Raw genomic sequence first — 25295 nt, 5'->3', positions numbered from 1 at the left:
CTCTATAGTAACACTGACTGCCATCTCATGTCATCCATATATTTTCATCTGCATTCCTTTGAAGTGTACTTACTAAGTTTTACTACATGGCAGTTTTAAAATGTTCATCCACGGACTTTGCTGATGGTACAGTAGATGGGTATCTGCCTGCCAGTGCTGCAGGAGACACAAGTTCAATCCCTGGTCTGGGAAGATTCCACATGCTGAGGAGCCCATGTCCTACAGCTACTGAACCCACGCTCCAGAGCCTGAGCCTGAGTGCCTGGAGCCTGTGTTCCGCAACAAGAAGCCACTACAGTGAGAAGCCCACGCTGCAACCAGGGAAGGCCCAAGTGCAGCAACAAAGATAGCTCGCAATCAAAAATAAATAAGATCTTAAAAAAAGTTCATACATCTCTTAAAGAAGAATCAAGGGAATTCCCCTGGCAGTCCAGTGTTTGGGACTGCCCAATCTCACTGCCAGCAACCCTGGGCTCTATCCCTGGTCCGGGAAGTAAGATCCAGCACGCCACCAGGTGCAGACAGATAAATAGATTTTAAAAAGATACTATCTTCAAAATAAACCCCAGTATCTTCTGTGAAATTGTGCCTCCCATTTCTCAGTGAATGGAAACCAAAGGTTTACTTAGATACTCAAGCCAAACACCTGGAAGGCATCCTTTCACTTCTCTGGTTGGCAAGTCCTGTGGATTTATCCTTTAAATAACTGATCTGTCCATATCGGGTCTGCTAACTCAGTGCCCTTTGTCCTAGTTTTGTCTCCTTACAGCCCACTCTCCAAGCAGCCCACTAGAGGTATTTTTAAAGGTGCATCTGATTAAGCCATTCCCTCGCCTGAAGCCTCAAAGTGGCTTTTATTCATCATTTAAACAAGTATGTATGGACCAGTAATTGTGGACCAAGCACTTTATAAAAACACCTGAAGGTTAAAAACCTCATTTAACCTTCACAGAGATCTGCCAAGTTAGTATCCCGTTTTTAAAAGAAAAATTAGTTCAAAGACAGTAAATTATTTGCTCACTCTCATCCACTTGACTGGGGCTCAGTCTCAAGTCTTTTTTCCATTTTTACTCGAAGGCCATTCTAAACCTTTAAATAAAAATCCAACGGTGCCACCCAAGACACTAATGGGTAAGGGTCTAAGGTGGTTTTTGTTGCACAAACGACCACGAAGAACACGCTGCTCTCTAGGAGGAGGAAAGAGCCATCGTCCAAATGGGCATGTGGATGGGAGGCCTCCGGGGAAGACAGTCATAACGGGAGCACAACAGTTGCCCCTTACCAGAGACAGACGCCGAAGGACACGCGCGGCGGCGCGTGCGCAGACCCAGCGGCGGCTGGCTCCGCCCCACGCCCACTCTTTATTCCCAGAATCCCTCTGTGTCGCACCAGAACGGCAGAATCGTTCGGGGACTGAGGAGTCGGGCGCGGCGACGTCAAGATGGCGGCTGCGGCTGTGGCGGCGGCGGCAGCGGCAGCGGCGGCAGCATCTCTGCAGGTGCTGGAGATGGAGAGCATGGAGACAGCCGCCGCCGGCTCCGCGGGGCTAGCCGCCGAAGTCAGAGGTAGCGGCACGGTGGACTTCGGGCCTGGGCCTGGTTTGTCTGCAATGGAGGCGAGCGGGGGCGACCCGGGCCCGGAGGCCGAGGATTTCGAGTGCAGCTCTCACTGCTCGGAGCTGTCGTGGAGGCAGAACGAACAGCGGCGCCAGGGCCTCTTCTGCGACATCACCTTGTGCTTCGGCGGTGCGGGAGGCCGAGAGTTCCGGGCCCACCGCTCGGTGCTGGCCGCCGCCACCGAGTACTTCACGCCCCTGCTCTCGGGTCAGTTCTCCGAGTCCCGCTCGGGTCGGGTGGAGATGCGCAAGTGGAGTTCCGAGCCCGGGCCCGAACCCGACACGGTGGAAGCCGTTATCGAATACATGTACACGGGGCGCATCCGCGTCAGCACGGGCAGTGTGCACGAGGTGCTGGAGTTGGCCGACAGGTAGGGGACGCAGGTGGGATGCGGAGGGCGGGGGTGGAGATGCTCGCGGACCGCGGGCCGCATCCAGGGAGGGCGCGGGAAAAGGCGAGGAGGGCAGTGCCCTGGGTAGGCTCGAGTGAGCCCTAACGAAGTGGATTCGTTTGATACTTATTGAGCGCCTGCTGCGTGTTGTGGGGCCGCCACTGCGCTGGGCACAGAGGGTGCAGCCCGCCAGTCAGGCGAGGGGTCGTGTCTCCAGGTAAAGAGACAAAGACAATGAAAAAGTCCGCCTTTAATGAGTACAGTGTTGATATTTTAAAAGGATAGTAATTGCATAAAGACCTTTCTCAGGAGGTGACATTTAAACCGACCTTTAAATGGCAAGGGAATCCTGGCCATGCAAAGATGGGGAATGACCATTCCTGGCAGATAGTGCAAAGGCCCCGCATCTCGTTTGGCTTAGAGAAGTAAAAAAGGAAAATTCAGTGATCTAGGGGGTGAACGGGAGAAGGGTGTGTGAAATGCGTTGGCTAAAGGAGTTTGGATTTTACAAGGTGATGTGAAGCTGGCTAAAGAAATGATTTGACTGAAATATTTTTAAGATGATTCTGGTACTGTGGAAAATGGGTTTTAGAGGGCCCAGATGGATATTCCAGAAACTGTTTAGGAAGCAGGTGAATGCAGTTTGGAGATGGGGAGGAGCCTTTTGGGACAGTATTCTATGTGCATATTTGTTATTTGAACAACTACCTCCTGAGTCAGCCACTGGGTTCTGAGCATCTGGGGATTTAGCAGTGAACAAAATAGACAAAAGTCCCTTTCCGCATTGCACTTACATAAGTAGATGGGTGGCAAATAAAACAGCCTGTTGGATGATTGCTCTAGCTATTTTGAAAAATAAAGGATGGTGGGTCATACAGAAAACGCTGATGTAAAGAAGTTGTTTTTTAAATTGAATGGATAGAGAAATCCTCCTGAAGAAAAAGACATTTGCAAAGAATTGAAAGAGGTGTGGTTAAGAGTGTTTCAGGTAGGGGACGTCTCAGGTGCAAGGACCCTGAGATGGAGCTTCTCTGGAGGTTGCTGCTGGTAAGTCTCTTCAGTTGTGAGAATAGCAAAAGGCCAGTGTGACTGGATCAGAGGGATGCCGGGCAAGAGAAGAGAAGTAGGAGAGGCTTGAGGGTGGTAATGGGGATGGATCCAGATCCCACAGGGCTGTGTCAGCCTGTGGAAGGACTTGGGCTCCTACTCTGAGTAACATGGGAAGGTTTAGGGTAGAGTAATGATGCATTCTGATTTGGAGAATTCTGTGTTGAGAAAAAGTATGAGGTGGTGGGGAAGGGGCTGCAAGGGCATAAGCAGAGAGACTAGGAGGTTGTTACAGAGGTGGTAGAGGCTTGGTCTGAGGAGGGAGAAGTAAAAGTGATGAGAAATGCTTTGATTCTAGATGTATTTTGAAAGCAGAGGAGAGAAATTTGCCAGTGGATTTGATGTGAGGGATGAGGGAAAAGACTGCTGGTTTTTTGACCCATTGGAAAGATGGAGTTATTATTGATTAAGATGTGGAAAAGTGCAGGAAAGTGTTTGGGAGGAAGTGTTTGGTTTTTGGTCCAGGAAACGTCTTCTACTGGATGTCTAATAGGACATTGGATGGAAGAACATTGGGAGCTAGAGATTGGGAGGAAATTAGCATATAGATGGTAATTAAAGCTTTGGGACTGGATAAACTTACTTAGGAAGAGTGTGTAGATAGAAAAGAGAAACCGAAGGACTGCGCTCTGGGGTTCTCCAGAATGTTAAAGAGACACCAGCAGAGCACCTGATCCCATGGAAGGCAAGAGTGTATCAAGGAGGGAGCAGCCAATCATGGCAACGCTGTCACTTGTAATTGATCATTGGATTTGGTGATAATAGAAGTCATTGATGGCACTGACAAGAGCCATTTACAGCTGACCATTGGGACTTGTCTGGTGGTCCAGTGGCTAAAATGCTGCACTTCCAGTGCAGGGGGCCCTGGTTCTATCCTGGTCTGGGACCTAGATCCCACGTGCCACAACTAAAGGATAACCTCAAGCAGCCAAATAATACAGTATCTTTAAAAAATAGTATTTAAGAAATAGTCTGTCAAGAGGATCAGAAAAATGATACTCATGGACCTGTGTGAGGAGTCATCCAGGGAGGTCTTTTTCCCTCTGTAAGCTAGGAGATGGGCTTCCCCGGTGATTCAGTGGTAAAGAATCCGCCTGCCAATGCAGGAGGCGCAGGAGACCTGGGTTCGATCCCTGGGTCGGGAAGATCTCTGGAGGAGGAAATGGCAACCCACTCCAGTATTCTTGTCTGGAAAATTACCTGTAGCCTGGCAGGCTACAGTCCATGGGGTCGCAAAAGAGTTGGGGACTCGACTGAGTGACTAAGCACGCACGCACACAACCTGAGAGATCCTGGAGCGTGTTTGTGTGCTGATGAAAATGAATCCGTGGAAGAGGAGAAATTGATGTTATAAGGGCCAGAGTCTTTGAAACCAAGAATGGTATAGAATCCATATTAGAAGTGGAGAAGTGGGACTGCGAAGGCAGAGTATAGGGTACAGCTGTAGGCAGACAGGTTGAATAGTGGGAGGGAATTCTCTGGTGGTCTAGGGATTAGGACTCATGGCTTTCACTGCTGGGACCCAGATTGAAGCCCTGGTTGAAGAACTAAAATCCTCCAAGCCTCTCGATGTGGCTGGAAAAATAAAAAGGATTGGATAATGGGAAAATGAGGTTTTTGCCTGATTGCTTCTGTTTTCTCAACGCATGATACTGGGTCATCTATTTGAGGGTGGGGTGGAATGTGGCAGGTGTGTGTCTGCATGGGGTGGTTTGTTGAATGGAGGTGGATGGAGAAGGGTCATTGCACTCACTCCAGCTCTGTTTTCTTCTGTCATGTGAGCGTGTGTTCTTTCAGGTTTACTGTTCTCTCCTCCTTTACTGGAGACTTGGGTGAGGAGGAGAGAACACCCCCAGACAATTTACTTAAAACTTTAACTTCTCTCCATATGTCAGTTGCTGAGTAGCCACTTTGTGTTTGACACTATGCCCTGCAACCATCACAACCAGTCTTACCCATCCGCTTTGAGGCAGGGTTCCTTTACAACCCCTCCTCCCCTATGTAGTCTGTCTGTTGATCATACCTACCTTGCAGGGCACTTACACTGTAAAGCTATAATAGGAAGTGCCCAGTATGATCCCTGTCATGTGACACATGCCTAGTATCTGACAGGCAGCTATTGTTTTCATAGAGCAGTGTTTCCAAACACCTGTCCAAGGAAATATGTGTTGGCTTACCTGGAGCACCTGCCAAAAATCACAAGTAGAAGGTGGGGAAGCCCAAGAAAGAGTGATCCTGGCACCCAGGCATATTTGAGAGCCACTAGAGCTCTTAACCACTCTGCCTTGTCTTTGTTTTATGTCTGAGATCGTGTGCTCCCTAAAGAGGGTAAAGGGAGCCTGTCTTGAAATTCATCTTCATATCACAAGTCAGTTAGTTATTAAGCACAGTAATCATAGTAGTAGTTACTGAAGTGAGAGAGGCCTGGACTGACTGGTGAAGTCATTCTTAAGTTGTTTATGTTTTCCATTCTGGAGACTTAATCCTTAGTGTGTGTGCTAAATCGCTGCAGTCGTGTCCAACTCTGCAACCCTATGGACTCTTAGCCCTCTAGGTTCCTCCGTCCATGCGATTCTCCAGGCAGGTATACTGGAGTGGTTGCCATGCCCTTACTCCTTAGCAGTAGTCTCAAATTGGCCACCCTTAGGGCTTAATTCTGCCAGATTAATTTATGTGAGCCAAGAACATCTAGTCAGCTACATACCAAACCGCTTTTCTTTTTAATGTGGACGGGCCTACACATTTTCTGTTGTTTTATTTCTTGGCTTCTTCAGATCTTTGAGTTTGCCTTGCCACTCCTGCTTTAATGAGAACCCACCTTGGGACAAAACTCCTGAGCACCACTCCTGCCTCCATCCCTGGGTTACTCAGGGAGAAAGCTCTGGTGATGAGAAGATTAAAACCTCTGACACAAAGCCTGCAGTGCCATTCCCTCTGAAATCCGACCACACAGCCTCCCAGGAGTCACAGTTTTTATACCATGTAGTTGATGTTTAAGGAAGTCTCTTCACTGAGACCCAGCCTTATCTAAGAAGAGACTGGTTGCTAGCCCAGGGACTTGGGCAGGAGGGCACAGACAAATTTGGATTGAGGTTTGCCTTTGCCAAGGGTAAATTACAGTGGAAACAGAGTGTAGGACTGTTGTTTTTTATTAAAGGATATGTTCTGAAATACCTTACATAATCAAAAACTCCATTTTGTGTGTGTATCACAAAATTTTGTATAATATATAATTACATGTAAACTAATATGAATAAAATATATAAAGATGATTTTTATATATACTTTTAAACATACTTTCCCACACAATCCTGTTTAATTTGGATTTGCTTTTTTTTTTTTTCAAGTGTGTGAATGAAATGAGATGAAACTTATATTTCAGTTTGTATAATTTAGATGTTCTCAAAGAGCATTTTCAAAGTATGCACATTTGAAAATTAATCCTTCCTCTTTTTCTTGGTTTTAGGTTCCTATTAATTCGTTTAAAAGAGTTTTGTGGAGAATTTCTCAAGAAAAAGCTTCATCTCTCTAATTGTGTGGCCATTCACAGCTTAGCTCACATGTATACCCTAAGCCAGCTTGCTCTGAAAGCGGCGGATATGATACGGAGAAACTTCCACAAAGTAATTCAGGATGAGGAATTTTATACTTTACCTTTCCACCTCATCCGAGACTGGCTGTCAGACTTGGAGATCACAGTTGATTCCGAAGAGGTTCTATTTGAAACAGTTTTGAAGTGGGTTCAGAGAAATGCTGAAGAGAGAGAGAGATACTTTGAAGAACTTTTTAAATTGCTCAGATTGTCCCAGATGAAACCTACTTACCTTACTCGTCATGTCAAACCAGAGAGGCTGGTGGCCAATAATGAAGTTTGCGTCAAGTTGGTGGCCGATGCAGTGGAGAGGCACGCTCTGAGAGCTGAGAACATACAGTCTGGCACATTCCAGCATCCTGCTTCTCATGTCTCATTATTACCTCGCTATGGGCAAAACATGGACGTGATCATGGTTATTGGAGGCGTGTCAGAAGGAGGGGACTATTTAAGTGAATGTGTGGGATATTTTGTCGATGAGGACAGATGGGTAAACCTACCCCATATCCATAATCACCTTGATGGACATGCCGTTGCAGTAACAGAATCCTATGTGTATGTTGCTGGGTCAATGGAACCAGGGTTCGCTAAAACTGTGGAAAGGTATAATCCAAATTTGAATACCTGGGAACACGTTTGTAGTCTGATGACAAGGAAGCATTCTTTTGGGCTAACAGAAGTCAAGGGGAAGCTCTACAGCATTGGCGGACATGGCAACTTCAGTCCCGGTTTTAAAGATGTGACTGTTTATAATCCCGAGCTAGATAAATGGCACAACTTGGAATCAGCACCAAAGATTCTTCGGGATGTGAAAGCGCTCGCCATTGAAGACCGGTTTGTGTACATTGCTGCCCGCACTCCTGTGGACCGGGACACTGAAGATGGATTAAAGGCTGTCATTACTTGCTATGACACGGAGACTCGACAGTGGCAAGATGTGGAATCTTTGCCGCTTATTGACAATTACTGCTTTTTCCAAATGTCTGTGGTCAACTCAAACTTTTATCAGACAGCCTCATGCTGCCCCAAGAGTTATTCTTTAGAAAACGAAGAGGCGATACGAAAAATCGCCAACCAGGTTTCCGATGAGATCCTTGAAAGTTTACCCCCGGAAGTCCTAAGCATTGAAGGAGCGGCCATCTGCTATTACAGAGATGACGTTTTCATTATTGGAGGCTGGAAAAACAGTGATGATATTGACAAACAGTATAGGAAAGAAGCCTACCGATACTGTGCTGAGAGAAAGCGGTGGATGCTTCTTCCTCCCATGCCACAACCCCGTTGTCGAGCCACTGCCTGCCACGTGAGAATCCCATACCGGTACTTGCATGGCACTCAGAGATATCCTATGCCTCAAAACTTAATGTGGCAGAAGGACAGGATCAGACAGATGCAAGAAATACATCGACATGCCCTAAACATGCGGCGAGTGCCAAGCTCTCAGATAGAATGCTAGGTTCTTTGATGCATGCTTAACACAGACCTTTTCATGAGGCTGAAGATACCCAGACTGTTACTTGAAAATGTAGGTCAATAACTTATTTTCTACATGAATGGATTATCACCCCATATAAATGAAATACAGTTAAAAACTGAAGAATGGGAAAATCAATTCAGTACGTGGTAATTTTTGTCAGTTTGCCGTCTTGATCTGTTGTTGGTTTGTGTGTATGTTGGCAAAATAAGATCTTATTAAAGATGAATGGAAAAACCAGGTGTAGTTACTTGGTTGTTTTTCTGCCAACAGTTTATAACTTCTTTGTTTTAGGGACTTATGTTTTGAACATGCTTTAAGCACCGATTTTATTTGCACGTTTATTTTGATAATCTTTTTCATTTTTTTTCCTGAATGGTTGGTTTTGACAAGATCAGAATACGTGCATTAAGCCCTCATCTGTAGGAGGAATGTGCAATAGTGAGGTTGAAGTTTGAAGGAAAAAGCACAATGTTTCAGCAAGATAATTTCACAATGTTTGCATTGCTATTTTGTTGTCTTTGTTTATCTTGCAATACTGTCTTGTTTATTTCTAGGAGACAGGACTGATGAGAAATTTGTGATTGGCATTTGTGGAATATTTTTCATTTCTTTAGCATCTCTGTTGTAAACTTCAGGCTATCACTCTGAGATAATGGTGGTTAGCAAGAGTACTGATCTTTAGCTGATGAATTGATTACAGAGGAAGTTGTATCTTTGAAATTTGTTTCTCTAAGCAGAAAAATATTACTAGTCTAGAGTAAGAAATCAAAGGCATTGAAAAATTTTAAAATGCTTTTTTCAGGAGTTACTTGAAGATAAGTCACTGAGTATAAATAATGCCTATGACAATCGACACTCAATCCCTTTAGTTTTAAATTTTGCTCTAATGCATATTATATGGAATCCTCATCATTCCTTTCTAAAAGAAACTTTTCAAAATAGGAAGGAAGGAACTAACAGTTTAGGGAAATGTTGCTAAAGAGAAGCCTTATTATTTCTCAACCTGGATTATTATAATATTTTATCCGTTTGCCGTAGACCTTCATTGAAACTTTGCCTGAGCCGAGACTACAACATTTGGGCACATAATTACGGCTCTTAAAAATTGATCACTGTGGTTATCTTTTATTTATTCTAATGCATTCTTGTGATCCTCTCACCTGTGCCCAGGCAGTATGCAAATTATCACATAGGTTGACCTTTAGCATTCAGTTAATGTAAGAAACTCCTGCTGTGGTGGTTTGAAGTGTGGGGTCCAGTATACGTTTCTTGTTTCTTTCAGAATGTTTCTACCTTCTTGGACCTTCTGGAATACTATTCTAGAAGGTAAATTCCAAGTGCAGTAATTTTTTTTTCCCCCCGTTAGTTCATTATAGTTCTTAGCAGTTGGATCAAACATCAGAAGAAAAAGCACAACCAGGAATTTTGGCTCTCAGTGTGCTGCAGGACTATTAATGCTTACCCTTGGACTCAATTCTAAGAAATTACCTGAAATTTCTAAATTGGTATCCTTGCCTAAGAACATTTTTTAAAAATGTGTTGGAAATCTACTTTAAATGCATTTAATTTAGTCCAGGGTAGGGGTGGGAAACTGCAAGTCTATTTCTATATGAGGATATATTATCCTACCCCATCTCTACCATTTCCTCAATTTTGATTTATTTGTGGCTATTTTAATAAAAGTTATTAGATTCTGAGAATTGCTGATTAGTTGTGAGAGGTCTATGCAAGACAAAAGCTCATTGAATGTATTCTCATTTCTCTCTGATAGACTGTACTAGCAAACTTCCTTTTCTTGATGGTGTTGAAATAATTTAGTAGCTCAGTAAGGTACCAGTTTCTTTCCAGGAGGGTGTGATGTCAGTTTTTTTTAACTGCCTTTTTTTTTTTTTTTTTGGTATCAGAGATGTCTTCTGAGATAGCCATTACCAAGTTACTTGTAGGGTTGTCTTTTTTTCACATGATGTAGCAGAAGCCATAACTCATAAGATTTAGGTATAATCTGGTTTTGAAAACATGATTGAAACTGTTGTTTTTTAACTCAGCAGGCAGCCTAGGCCATGGCTGGAAAGAGAGGGTAAGTCCTTCCTTGCATGATCATGTGTGCAGGGTTCCTGACCACTGAGTTCCTAATTTTCATATTTGAATTCACATGTGTGATTTCACATCGATAACCTGTGTTTCTAAAATATCCTAACTAACTTGTTAATAAGGAAAGAAACCAGATTTGCTTAAATCTGTTCAAGGCTGACATTCTGAAATTTTAAACTAGAAATAACATCCCTCAGCATTTGGAAAGGTTCTGATTATGATGACCAGCCTGTAATGGCTCTTTAGGAAAGAAATTTCCTTTTTAATGAAAACTGAAGATTACATTTGACAATTTAAGCAGTTAAAAATACAGCTTTAAACAGGCAGCTTAACATGTATTTAAGCAAACCTTTTTTGTTGTTGTTGCTTTTGTTTTGTAGAAGGAAAAGAGTGGAATTGACTATGTCAAAAAGTAAGAACTGTATATAACTTTAAGTGAGGCTGCTTAGATCTTGAAATGGATATCCTTTGAGTATAGCTACCCCACCACGGTTTAAAAAAAAAAAAAAAAGCCCAGTGTACATATTGAGAATGTCAGTCATGAGCTTAGTGTTTAAGTAATACCTCTCACTTGCAGTTGTGAGTCTGATTTGCATGATTAGTCTTGTGTATCTTGATATACAACTTTGCTTTTGCTGTGCCAATTCAAAACTATTTTGCTTAAAAAAAAAAACTAAAATTTTATGGACATCAGTTTTGTCTTGATTATTGAGTTTTGTATAGTATTTCTGGGACCAAAAAATAAATTGAAATCTTTCTTTATGTAGAACAGAGGTTTGAAGCTGGAAAGATAATGTTTATGGCAGATTTGTGTGCTTTTGTATATTAAACTCTTCAAGCTGCTGGTACAGCAGTTTCTAGAGCACACTTTTTTCCCCTTTTACGTTTCTTGACTAGTGTAGCATGTGGTATGTTTAAATACTTCATTCTCTCCTTCATAATTCTAATATGAACACTATACTATAGGTAGACAGGTAAGCTAAACTGTGCATTTTAGTTACTTGGCCTAAACAAGCATAACCAAAGGGATGTTTTTTGTATTTGCCTCAAACTAAGCTTAAAAAGGGTGTATCAGCCACATTTCATGTCTTTTCCAAATACGTAGAGTTGTGATGCAAGTCCTCTGCCAACACTAGAAAAATAGGGTGTTTATAGGTTGTCATTTAACCTTAGACTATTAAGAGAAACAATTCAGTCTCTCCTTTTTCAAATTGTTAAACATTTTGGCACAGTTTATCACTCCAGCTTGTTAATTTCTTGAGAATAGTCCATTTTTGTTTTTGTTACAATGCTTACATTATAACATGTTTTGGTCATTGGAAACAAAACAGCTCATAGCCCAGTGATGTAATACAGTAACACAATATAGTAGTCATTTTGCTTCAAGGAATTTAATTAGATAGCCAAAATAACTGCGCTTTGTTGATTACCTTTGTTGGGCTTTTGTCTTACTCTGTATGGCCATTCCTGCGAGTGTCTTGACGGTGAAGCACATACAATAGAGCGCTTGTTAACTTAATCTTCAGCCTAATGCACTTGCACTCATTGAAAAGTAGTGCTTGCTATGTGGTTGAAGCTCTTATGGTCTGTGTGCAGGGGCTCATTGAGTTACATGTAAAATAAATACTTAGTTCAAGTTGATACAGTGAGTTTTCTGGGCTAGCAGTATTGAGCCCCTGTCTTACCGCAAGTATAATCTTGACTGTCTCCCTTTAATTAAGTCAGAGATGTAGAATTTAGGACAGTCTGAGACATAACCTTGTAAAATAGCTTGTTTTATGTTCCTAAAGCTACCTTGTTCTGTGTTAGAGCTACTAATCGTCTTGATGTAAGTTTTAAATAAATGTATTTCTTTAGAGCTGACTTGCACTGTGATCTCTCGTTTTAATTATGGACCATTGAATATAACTTGCTTCCTTCTTCCCCTCGTACTCCCTTCCATCATCCAACCCTTGCTCCCTTAAGTTGAACATTTTCCAGTACTCTTACAAGTTTAAACACTGCATTTATTTTAAAAAAAGAATTAATTCTTATTGCTTAGACTTTTTATTAGCTAATATGAAGAGGCTCATACAGGTAGGGTGCTTGTCGAGGCAGAGTACTTTACTTCGTCTCGCAGTGCCAGTCCTGTGAAGTTGTCCCGTCTAGCTGCGTATTCCCCAACGTTGGCCAGCCCTGGCACCACACAGCAGCTCAGAGCACTGCGGTATATGCTCATGTCATGAGCATCATACCACTCGTCAGTCTTCTCGTCGTAGCACTCGACATTAAAGGTGGTGGTAAAGCCGTTAAAACCACCCACCACAAACAAGAGGTCGTCTACCACCTCGATGCCAAAATTGCTACGAGGGTTAAACATAGTTGGGATCGTGCGCCAAGTGTTAGCCACTGGGCTGTAGGCTTCTGCACTCCTAAGTCGATTAGCTCCGTCAAAGCCGCCTACCTGTGGACAGCAGAGGAAACAAGCCTGGCTGTTAACCGTCGCTTCTGTTCACTCAGGATCCCCTCCTTGCGGGGGACCTGTGATTTCATACCTCCCTCTTTCCACTATCTTCCATGGATAAGAAGCTTTCAAATACTTCCCACTGGTAGTATAAACCTATTTGCTACTAGAAAACCTAGGCTATCAATTTGTTCTATGAAAGAAACTCACCGCATATATGTGTTCTCCATAAGCAATTACACCTATCCCACTCCTCCTGCTTCTCATGGGTGCTATGACTGTCCACTGATTACTCTCAGCGTTGTACACTTCTGCTGTAAACAGGCATTCGTTCCCATTAAACCCACCACATATGTAGACCTGTGTGAAGAGAGTTCCAGGCTGAGTAAAATTGTTACTTCTGGGGAGTAGAAAGAAAGAGGGTGTATATGATGGTGGCTGGGGGCCGAGGACACTTCAGATGCCAGTCTGCAGTCTGAGTTTTTTCCACACATGCACACACTGCTTTTTAATAAGTAAAAGATAGTTACAAGGGGCCACTTAGTCGTGGGATGAAGGGGTTAGTATTGCAAGGTGAATGCTGCCGCTTCTGTTTTCCATCCACCTCAAAAAACAAAGTGTTATTTCTGCCTTCCCCAGGGGTCTCACCTTTCCATAGAGCGTTGTAGCACTCGCATCGCTCCTCTGCTCATGCATGGGGGCAATGAGTGTCCACTGGTTGGTCTCTGGCTCATAACGTTCAGCAGTGTTGAGACGCACATAGCCATCAAAGCCTCCCATGGCGTAGATAAAATTGCTGAGGACTGTCACACTGACGTAGCAACGCCTGGAGTGCATTGGGGCCACCTGGTGCCAGGTTTTCTTGACTGGGTCAAAACGCTTAACACTATTGAAATAGTCCACACTATCGAACCCCCCAATGATATAAACATAGCCTTTCAAATAGGCTGCCCCATGGTAGGCACGAGGACTCTCTTCCTCACAAGTGACATTCACCCATCTGTCTGCCCGAGCATCATATGCTTCAATGGCATTGGTGGGGCTCCCACCACTCCAGCCACCAATTGCAAATAGGATGGCATAGGGCAGGCGGGGCCTGGTGAGAGGGTTGGTGAAATCAGAATTAGAAGGTCCATTCATATTTAGGTCATACATGGCCTTCAGGGCGTTAATGATGACTGGCTTGCATTCCTCACTGTCTTTGACGTAGTCATTCATTTTAACATTGTTCATGAAATATTCAGCATGCATTAGGGCCAGGCGAACCTAAGAAGGAAATACAGAAAGTCATTCAGATGAGGTGAGGTGTCTGAAAAACCCATGTCCTTAAGCCCACAACTTCACAGCCTCCACTGAATGCACTAGGGTCATGTTTTATTTTTGTAACTTACATTTGGATGCTGAGAATGAGTGAAAGAGAAGCCACCTCAAGTGGTCACAGAGCTAGTCCATTCCTTGGCCCCTGGACAGGACTTTTAGACTAGAAAAAGCTGTGGTCCTTGTTCAGTGATTGGATATCTATGTCTCTGTATATAAGGTAACATGAAGTAGCACCAGATGGCTACAATTGAGTGCAGTGCTCATGACCTGGTTTCTAGTCCAACTCCTGTCCTGGTTGGGGAAACTCACAGAAGGAAAGAGGTGAAAGGAAGACCTTTTAGAATTCTTTTGAAGACCTGCCTTCTTCCCCCACTATCAGAATTTTGGTCAAAGAGAAAATAATTGGGGCAGAAGGAACTAGTCATGCCAGGGGCGAAGAAAGCTTCAAAATTCCAGAGAATGGCAGGGGATGCCTTCTACATATGTACGTCTATAAGTGACTGCATGCTAAATCATTTCAGTTATGTCCAGCTCTTTGTGACCCCATGGACCGGAGCCCACCAGGCTTCTCTGTCCATGGGACTGTCCAGGCAAGAATATTGGAGTGGGTTGCCATGCCCTCATCCAAGGGGTCTTCCCAACCCAGGGATCAAACCCAAGTCTTTTATATCTCCTGCATTGGCAGGCAGGTTCTTTACCACTAGCGCCACCTGAGAAGTCCACATATATAAGTATATTTATATATGTATTATATATAAGTATATATATAAATATAACAACAACTCTGGCATCTGTCAAACGTCTTTGAGTGTAGTCCTTGGGACAATCCCTCTGGGATTAATGAATCAAAAGTGAGCAATTAAGGGAATTCCCTGGTGGTCCAGTGGTTAGGACTCCAAGTGAACCTCCACGCTGGGGGCATGGCTTTGATCCCTGGGCACGGAACTGACTCAGTTGGTAAAGAATCCACCTGCAATGCAAGAGACCCCCATTTGATTCCTGGGTCGGGAAGATCTGCTGGAGAAGGGACAGGCTACCCACTCCAGTATTCTTGGGCTGCCCTTGTGGCTCAGCTGGTAAAGAATCCGCCTGCAATTTGAGAGACCTGGATTTGATCCCTGGGTTGGGAAGATCCCCTGGAGAAGGGAACGGCTACCCACTCCAGTATTCTGGCCTGGAGAATTTCATGAACTGTATAGTCCATGGGGTTGCAAAGAGTCAGACACAACTGAGCGACTTTCACTTCACTTCGTGGAACTAAGATCCCACAAGTCACACGGCTCAGCCAGAAAAAAAAGAGTGAACAATCAAAGCATCCCACAAAAAATAAATAAATGACCTTGGGAAGCAAAACTGAAATATGCTGCTTCCTATTTGGGGGGTCATGAGAAATCCATTTTAAAATGGCCTCAAATACAGCATCTTCTTGTTTGACGTTGAGCTCATCTTTCTCAATGATATCCTTAAGTTCAGTGACTGAGAGCTCTAAAAACTCTGCTGAGACTTTCACCATCTCCTCAAAGTTGTGCAGTATGAACATGTAGGCCTTCTGCCTCAGCTCAGGGCAGTAGTAGTAGTCTGTGAACTTGCAGATGCCGATACAGTTATCCAAACACAGCTCCGACTTGAGGAACTCACAGCAACCCCTGACAATACCCATGATGTTAAATTGGTCTGCAGCAGCCAAGAGTTTCTCCACATTATCCGGTGTGATGGGGACCGTCCGGGTGTATGCATATTCGATAATCAGCTTCATCATGTCGGGGGAAATGCCAGGGATGTTGTATACCTTCTTTTCAGTGTTGTTCCAGCCACTTGTAAACAAAGCTCTGGAAGAGAGACAAAAGCTAGCAGTCACTGAAATATTTCTCTCTGGTCTGCCATGTTTCCCCCACCCCCCCACCCTTTTCTTGTGGAGCGTTTGGACATTTTCCAAATAGCACACAGTTAGTATACCGGAAATACATTGGTGTGAGGTGAGCGGGTGGAGAGTAGGCTTTATATAGTGGGCAAAAGAACCTTTCCAAGGTCTTTGGTCACTTTTATTCCTATTTGCATGATCAGTAGCCCTTTTCCCCATTTTAGGGATGGAGAAATTGAGATCTACAGCTGGTGGTATGACCCAGGTCTTCTCTGTCTCAGCCCATTGTCTATCAAACCAATTAAAGAAGTTAAACTTGAGCAAATACACTTTTAAAACAAGTAGTATTCATATCCAGAATCTGATCACTTTGCACTGCTCCTGTTGCTGCCTTCTTAGTCTGAGCCACCGCCATCTCTTTCCTCGATTATTGCGAATAAACCCCCTAACTCGTCAGTCCTCAGCCTTTTTGGCACCATGCACCAGTTTTGTGGAAAACAGTTTTTCCATGGACTGGGAGGTAGGGATGGTTTCAGAATGATTCTCATAAGGAGCCTGCACCCTAGATCCCTCGCATGCACAGTTCACAGCAGGGTTCACGCTCCTGTGAGGATCTGATGCCGCCATGTACCTCACAGGAGGTGGAGCTCAGGCAGTCATGAGAGTGATAGGGATTGGCTGTAAATACAGGTGAAGCTGCCCACCTCTCACCTCCTGCTGTGCAGCCTGGTTCCTAATAGGCAGGTATCAGTCCGTGACCTGGAGGTTGGGGACCCCTGCCCTAACTGATCTCTCTGCCTCTGCCCTTGACATCTCCAGAGTTTACAGTCTTATCCCAACCCCCAAAGTGATCCTTATGAGTTTATGCTCCTCTTCCACTCAGAAACTTCCACTGGCTTCCCTTGTTATCTACAGAGTAAAATATGAAATCCTTACCAGGGACTACAAAAGACGCCTGAGATCTGGACCATGAATACCTCTCTAATCATATTTCCTCTCGCCTGCCTTCTCACCTTATTCCAGCCCTGCTGGCCTTGTTTTCCTTGAATACACCAGAGATGCTTCCACCTTGGGTCCTTTGCACTTTGTTTTCTACTCGGCCTGGAAGGCTCCCCACCACCCCCCAGCCCCAGATTTCCATATTTTCCAAGACCTCACCCTGTGGAAGTCTTTCCTCAAATGTCACTTTGTCAGCAAAATGGTAATCCTATTTAAAATAACCATGTCCATCTTCTTTTTCCCTAGCAATTATGATCAGGTATATATTTTATTAAATGCCTATTCCCCCTATTTGAAGGTAAACTTAATGAGAACAGGAATATTTATGTCTGTTTTTTTCCAAGTACCTGTCACAAAATAGGCACTCAATTAGAAATTATTGAATGAATAAATGACCACTATTCCACAATTATTTATTGGGTCCTTTCTAAATAGCTAGGTACTTTTCTAGGTGTTGCAGAAGTCCCTGCCCTAATATATTTTTGCATCCTTTTTCTAGGAAGTTTAAGGAAATATGGGCTCAGAGATCAAATTCTCTATCAAAGAAGTCTGCAAACCTATAGCCTCTGGGCCAAATTCAACCCAACTCCTCTATTTTTGTCCTGCCCAAGAGTTAAGAATTTTTTTACATTTTTAAATTGGGAAAAATATTGTGACACCCGGAAATTATAATAAATTCAAATTTTGATAATAAAATAATTTTTTGGAACACAGCCATGTCATTTCAGTTAGAATTGTCCATGGCTATTTTCCATTTTTTCGTGATCTCTTCTCCTACGAGGTCTCTACTGTCTCTATCCTTTATTGTGCCCATCTTTGGGGGAAATGGTCCCTTGGTATTTCCAATTTTCCTAAAGAGATCTCTAGTCTTTCCCCTTCTGTTGTTTTCCTCTATATCTTTGCATTGTTCATTGAAGAAGGCCTTCTTGTCTGTCCTTGCTATTCTGAAACTCTGTGTTTAGTTGGGCGTACTTTTCCCTTCCTCTCTTGCTTTTTCACTTCTCTTCTTTCTGCAGCTATTTGTGAAGCCTCCTCAGGTAACCACTTTGCCTTCTTGCTTTTCTTTGGGATGGTTTTGTTTGCTGGCTCCTGTACGATATTACATACCTCTGTCCGTACTTCTTCAGGCACACTGTTTACTAGTTCTAATCCCTTGAATCTATTCATCACCTCCAATGCATATTCATAGGGGATTTGATTCAAGTCATACCTGGCTGGCCTAGTGGTTTTCCCCCCTTTCTTTAGTTTAAACCTGAATTTTGTTATGAGAAGCTGATAGTCTGAGCGACAGTCAATTCCAAGTCTTGTTTTTGCTGACTGTATACAGCTTCTCTGTCTTTGACTACAAAGAGTGTAATCAATTTGATTTTGGTATTGACCATTTGGTGATGTCCATGTGTAAAGTCGTCTCTTGTGTTGTTGAAAAAGGGTGTTTGCTATGACCAGTGCATTCTCTTGGCAGAATTCTGTTAGCCTTTGCCCTGCTTCATTTTGTATTCCAAGGTCAAACTTGCCTGTTAACTTGCCTGTTAGCTTTTCTTGAATTCCTACTTTTGCATTCCAATCCCCAGTGATGAATAGCACGTCTTTTTTTGGTGTTAGTTCTAGGAGGTCTTCTACATCTTCACAGAAGTGATCAACTTCAGCTTCTTTGGCATCGGTGGTTGGGGCACAGACTTGAATTACTGTGATGTTGAAATGGTTTGCCTTGGAAATGAACCGAGATCATTCTGTCATTTTTGATGTAACATCCAAGTACTGCATTTCACACTCTTTTGTTGACTATGAGGGCTACTGCATTTATTCTATTGGATTTTTGCCTGCAGTACTAGATATAATGGTCCAACTAAATTAAATGACTACTGATGGAAGTAAAGTCTGATGCTGTAAAGAACAATATTGCATAGGAACCTGGAATGTTAGGTCCATGAATCAAGATAAATTAGAAGTGGTCAAACAGGAGATGGCAAGAGTGAACATTGACATTTTAGGAATCGGTAAACTAAAATGGACTGGAATGGGCGAATTTAATTTAGATGACCATTATATCTACTATTGTGGGCAAGAATCCCTTAGGAGAAATAGAGTAGCCCTCATAGTCAACAAGAGTCTGAAATGCAGTACTTGGGTGCAGTCTCAAAAATTACGGAATGATCTCTGTTCGTTTTCAAGGCAAACCATTCATTATCACAGAAATCCAAGTCTATGCCCCAAAGACTAACGCTGAAGAAGGTGAAATTGAATGGTTCTATGAATACCTAAAAGACCTTCTAGAACAAATGCCAAAAAAAGATGTCCTTTTCATCATATGGGACTGGAATGCCAAAGTAGCAAGTAACAGGAGTAACAGGAAAATTTGGCCTTGGAGAACAGAATGAAGCAGGGCAAAGGCTAACAGAGTTTTGGCAAGAGAATGCACTGGTCATAGCAAATGCCCTTTTCCAACAATACAAGAGAAAACTCTGCACATGAACATCACTAGTTGGTCAATACCGAAATCAGAATTGATTATATTCTTTGCAGCCAAAGATGGAGAAGCTCTATACAATCAGCAAAAACAAGACTGGGAGCTGACTGTGGCTCAGATCATGAACACCTTATTGCAAAATTCAGACTTAAATTGAAGAAAGTAAGGAAAACCACTAAGCCATTCAGGTGTGACCTAAATCAAATCCCTTATGATTTTACAGTGGAAGTGACAAGTAGATTCAAGGGATTAGATCTTATAGAGTACCTGAAGAACTATGGACGGAGGTTGGTGACATTGTACAGGAGGCAGTGATCAAGACCATCTCCAGGAAAAAGAAATGCAAAAATGCAAAATGGTTGCCTGAGGAGGCCTTACAAATAGATTAAACAAGAAGAGAAGTGAAAGGCAAAGGAGAAAAGGAAATATATACCCATTTGAATGCAGAGTTCCAAAGAATAACAAGGAGAGATAAGAAAACCTTCCTCAGTGATCAATGCAAAGAAATAGAGGAAAACAATAGAATGGGAAAGACTAGAGATCTCTTCAAGAAAATTAGAGATACCAAGGGAACATTTCAGGCAAATGTGGGCACAATAAAGGACAGAAATGGTATGGACCTAATAGCAGAAGTTATTAAGAAAAGGTGGCAAGTATACACAGAAGAACTATACAGAAAAGACCTTAATGACCCAGATAACCACGATGGTGTGATCACTCACCTAGAGCCAGACATCCTGGAATGTGAAGTCAAGTCGGCCTTAGGAAGCATCACTATGAACAAAGCTAGTGGAGGTGATGGAATTCCAGTTGAGCTATTTCAAATCCTAAAAGATGATGCTGTGAAAGTGCTGCACTCAATATGCCAGCAAATTTGGAAAACTCAGCAGTGGCCACAGGACTGGAAAAGGTCAGTTTTCATTCCAATCCCCAAGAAAAGCAATACCAAAGAATGTCCAAACTACTGCACAATTGCACTCATCTCACATGCTAGTAAGGTAATGCTCAGGGACTTCCCTGGTGGCACAGTGGTTAAGAATCCACCTGCCAGTGCAGGAGACATGGGTTCAATCCCCTAGTCTGGGAAGATCCCACATGCCATGGAGCAGTTAAGCCCCTTTGCCACAACAACTGAGCCTGCATGCTGCAACTGCTGAAGCCTGTCCACCACCCATCCCCTCTCGCTGAAGCTAGAGAAAGCCCTCACAAAGCAACAAAGACCCAGCGCAGCTGTAAATTTAAAAAAAAAAAAAAAAAGTAATGCTCAAAATTCTCCAAGCCAGGCTTCAACAGTATGTGAACTGAGAACTTCCAGATGTTCAAGCTGTATTTAGAAAAGGCAAAAGAACCAGAGATCAAATTGCCAATATATTGGATCATTGAAAAAGCAAGAGAGTTCCAGAAAAGCATCTACTTCTGCTTTATTGACTACACCAAAGCCTTTGACTGTGTGGATCACAACAAACTGTGGAAAATTCTTCAAGAGATGGGAATACCAGACCACCTTACCTGCCTCCTGAGAAATCTGTATGCAGGTCAAAAAGCAACAGTTAGAACTGGACATGGAACAATGGACTGGTTCCATATTGGGAAAGGAGTATGTTAAGGATACCCTGCTTATTTAACTTATATGCACAGTACATTATGTGAAATGCCAGGCTGGATGAAGCACAAGCTGGAATCAAGATTGCCAGGAGAAATATCAATAACCTTAGATACGTAGATGACACCACCCTTATAGCAGAAAGCAAAGAAGAACTAAAGAGCCTCTTGATGAAGGTGAACGAGGAGAGTGAAAAACCTGGCTTAAAACTCAACATTCAGAAAAAAAAACCAAAAACTCAACATTCAAAAAACTAAGATCATAGCATCTGGTCCCATCATTTCATGGCAAATAGATGGGGAAACAGTAGAAACAGTGACAGACTTTATTTTCTTGGGCTCCAAAATCACTGCAAATGGTGACTGCAGCCATGAAATTTAAAAAGATGTTTGCTCCTTGGAAGAAAAGCTATGACCACCTAACTGCTGCTGCTGCTAAGTTGCTTCAGTCGTGTTTGATTCTGAAAGCATATTAAAAAGCAGAGACATTACTTTGCCGACAATGGTCCATCTGTTCAAAGCTATGGTTTTTCCAGTAGTCATGGATGAATGTGAGAGTTGGACTATAAAGAAAGCTGAGCTCCTAAGAATTGATGCTTTTGAACTGTGATGTTGGAGAAGACTCTTGAGAGTGCCTTGGTCAGCAAGGAAATCAAACCAGTCAGTCCTAAAGGAGGTCCTGAATATTCACTGGAAGGACTGATGCTGAAGCTGAAACTCCAATACTTCGGCCACCTGATGCAAAGAACTGATTTATTTTTTGAAAAGACCCTGATACTGGGAAAGACTGAAAGCAGGAGGAGAAGGGGACGACAGAGGATGAGATGGTTGGATGGCATCACCAACTTGATGGACATGAGTTTGAGCAAGCTCTGAGAGTTGGTGATGGACAGGGAAGCCTGGCATGCTAAAGTCTGTGGGGTCAGAAAGAGTTGGACACGACTGAGCAACTGAACTGAACTGAAATTAAATTCGCCCATTTCTGTATATTTTAGTCCACTGATTCCTACAATATCGATGTTTATTCTTACCATCTCCTGCTTGACCATGTCCAATTTACCTTGATTTACGGACCTAACATTCCAGGTTCCTATGCAATACTGTTCTTTGCAGCACTGGATTTTACTTTCATCACCAAACACATCCATAACTGAGCATCATTTCCGCTTTGGCGCAGCTGCGTCATTCTTTCTGGGGCTATTAGCAGTTGTCCTTCACTCTTCCCAGTCGCATATTGGACACCTTCCGACCTGGGGACTCATCTTTCAGTATCAAATCTTTTTGTCTTTTTATACATTTCATGGGGTTCTCATGGCAAGTATACTGGGGTGGTTTGCCATTCCCTTGTTTAGTCAGAACTCTCCACTGTGATCCGTCTGTCTCGGGTGGCCCTACATGGCATGGCTCATAGCTTCATTGAGTTATGCAAGTCTCTTTACCACAGAAAGGTATCCACAGTCAGACCTTCTGGAGTGTGAGGTCAAGTGGGCCTTAGAAAGCACTGCTGTCAGTAAAGCTAGTGGGACTTCCCTGGTGGTCCAGAGGTTAAGAATCTGTTTGCCAATGTAGGAGACACAGGTTCAATCACTGGTCTGGGAAGATTCCACATATCGCAGAGTAATTAAGCCTGTGTGCCGTAGCTACGGAGCCTGAGCTTTGCAATGAGAAGCTTGTGAACTGCAACTAGAGAGTAGCCCCCACTCTCCACAACTAGAGAAAGCCCACGCGCGGCAATGAAAACCCAGCAAAGTAGTCAAAAATAAAAATATAAATTATTAAAAATAAATAAAGCTAGTCAATGTGATGGAATTCCAGTAGAGCTATTTAAAAATCCTAAAAGATGATGCTATCAAAGTGCTGCACTCAATACGTCAGCAAATCTGGAAAACCCACTAATGGCCACAGCACTGGAAAAGGTCAATCCTCATCCGAATTCCCAAGAAGGGCAGTACTAAAGAATTTTCAAACCACCAGACAATTGCACTCATCTCTCATGCTAGTAAGGTTATGCTCAAAATCCTGCATGCTAGACTTCAGCATTACGTGAACCGAGAACTTTCAGATGTTCAAGCAGGGTTTAGAAAAGGCAGAGGAACCAGAAGTCAAATTGCCAACATTCACTGGATCACAGAGAAAGCAAGGGAATTCCAGGAAAACATCTACCTCTGTTTCACCGACCACACTAAAGCCTTTGACTGTGTGGATCATAACAAACTGTGGAAAACTCTCAAAGAGATGGGGATACGAGACCATCTTACCTGTCCCCTGAGAAACCTGTATGTGGGTCAAGAAGCAACAGTTAGAACCCTGTGTGGAACAACTGACTGGTTCAGGATTGAACAAGGATTATGATAAAGCTGTTTGCTGTCACCCTGTTAATTTAACTTACATGCTGAGCGCTTTTTGAGAAATGTCAGGCTGGATGAGTTACAAGCTGGAATCAAGATTGGCAGGAGAAACATCAACAACCTCAGATAGGTGGATGATAACACTCTAATGGCAGAAAGTGAAGAGGAACTAAAGAACCTCTTGATGAGGGTAAAGGAGGAGAGTAAAAAAAGCCGGCTTAAAACTAAATATTAAAAAAAACTAAGATTATGGCGTCCTGCCCCATCACTTCATGGCAAACAGAAGGGGAAACGGTGGAAGCAGTGACAGATTGCCTCTTCTTGGGCTCTAAAATCACTGTGGACGGTGACTGCAGCCATGAAATTAGAAGACAATTGCTTCTTGGCAGGAAAGCTGTGACAAACTTAGACAGTGTGTTGAAAAGCAAAGACATTGCTTTGCCAACGAAGGCCTGTATAGTCACGGCTATGGTCTTTCCAGTAATCATGTATGGTTGTGAGAGCTGGACCATAAAGAAGGCAGAGCACCGAAGAATTGTTGTCTTCGAACTGTGGTGCTGGAGAAGACTCTTGAGAGCCCCTTGGACAGCAAGTCAACCTTAAAGGAAATCAACCCTGAATATTCATTGGAAGGACTGATGCTGAAGCTGAAGCTCTACTATGTTGGTCACCTGATACAAACGGCTGACTCATTGGAAAAGACCCTGATGCTGGGAAAGATTGGGGGCAGAAGGAGAAGAGGGCATCAGAGGATGAGATGGCTGTATGACGTCACTGATACTACGCACATGAACTTGGGCATACTCTGGGAGATGGTGAGGGACAGGGAGGCCTGGCGTGCTGCAGTCCATGGGGTCATGAAGAGTCAGACACAACTGGGCGACTGAACAACATCAAAACATGGCTGCTATCGCACTGAAAGCAGAGTGGAGTAGTTGTGACAAAGACTGTGTGGCCTGCAAAAGTCCACTTAAAATATGCGCTCTTTGACCTTTTTGTATACCTTGCTCTGGGTTTACACAAATGAGAATGTTTAAGTGGGACACACTTACCATATCTTCATTGGAACTGAGCACTCAAATATTTTCAGCTCATAAGCAAGATAGCTCTTTACCTTCCTGATTACAACACTTTTGGCTCAAACTTCCTTTTTCTTCTGATAAATATTTCCTGGGTTCTTTCCCTTCACATCCTTCTCTATCCTTGTTAATTTATCACCCTGCCTGAAACAGTCTCAGGGGCTTAAGGGGTAGCTGAGGTGGCACTGTCACCTAGGTTTAAGTAGGAAATCCAGTACAGGGGTCCAATTGTCCCAAAGGTTGGTGTGGGTGCAAATCAAAGAAAAAAAGCACCTGACCCACCAACAGCTGGTTGAAATTCAGTTGAAAACCAGAGAGGCTCTGGCCCTGGTTGGGCCTCTTCAGAAAACAAAGAAGCCAGTCTACAGAAGCCCAGGGCTTTGACAGGGTCCCTAAACTTAAGATCGTGGGGTGGGAAACATGAAATGAACCAAACCGTCTCGGAATGAGCCCAGTTCCCCCTTTGGCTTAGTTCAGCAACCCTGTTATACCTAAAGTAGGAGCTGCAGCTACAGAGGATGTTCTTGTGGGCATTGAACTCAAAGCCATTGACCTTGATGACCACGTCGCAGAGCTTGCCCTCTAGCCTAAGCTCGTTGAAGATCTCACAGGTCATCGCACTCATCTTCCTCTCCATGTGAGGCTGGTGGAACCGTGTGGAGGCCGCCGTGCTCTCCATCTCCATGGCACCCTGGGATCAGCGGAGAGAGGCTGCTCTCCTAGGGTGTCGGGGAGGATTGTGGGGGGGCCCCTTTAGCCAGCTGTCGCTCCTTTTCCCTACTACATCTTTCATATAGGGCCCATCAGGCAGCCCAAGTTCCAGAATCCTGAGGCCGCAGTGAGGTCACTCTCAGGATTGTGTTCTCAAGTTCTGGAACTCTCTCCTGTCCTTGTCCTTCTTC

General features: G+C 43.4%; 2 protein-coding genes across 2 annotated transcripts; one reads left to right on the top strand and one right to left on the bottom strand.

Annotated features, from left to right (window-relative positions):
• Nucleotides 1-1441: 1441 nt before the first annotated feature.
• Nucleotides 1442-8197, top strand: KLHL11 (kelch like family member 11). The gene is made up of 2 exons (XM_068979085.1): nt 1442-1986; nt 6581-8197. Exons 1-2 carry the CDS (start codon nt 1442-1444, stop codon nt 8160-8162), a joined length of 2127 nt encoding a protein of 708 aa, XP_068835186.1. The 3' UTR covers nt 8163-8197.
• A 4145-nt stretch (nt 8198-12342) lies between these two features.
• Nucleotides 12343-25078, bottom strand: KLHL10 (kelch like family member 10). Its single transcript, XM_068976012.1, has 5 exons — nt 24885-25078; nt 15377-15866; nt 13366-13983; nt 12928-13077; nt 12343-12717 (listed from the first exon to the last, which is right to left on the bottom strand). The coding sequence occupies exons 1-5, from the start codon at nt 25076-25078 to the stop codon at nt 12343-12345; spliced, it is 1827 nt and encodes a 608-aa protein (XP_068832113.1).
• Nucleotides 25079-25295: the final 217 nt, after the last annotated feature.

Source organism: Capricornis sumatraensis, chromosome 8 (assembly GCF_032405125.1).
Source record: "Capricornis sumatraensis isolate serow.1 chromosome 8, serow.2, whole genome shotgun sequence".
Lineage (NCBI taxonomy): Eukaryota > Metazoa > Chordata > Mammalia > Artiodactyla > Bovidae > Capricornis > Capricornis sumatraensis.
This window is presented reverse-complemented; position numbering and strand designations above follow the sequence as displayed.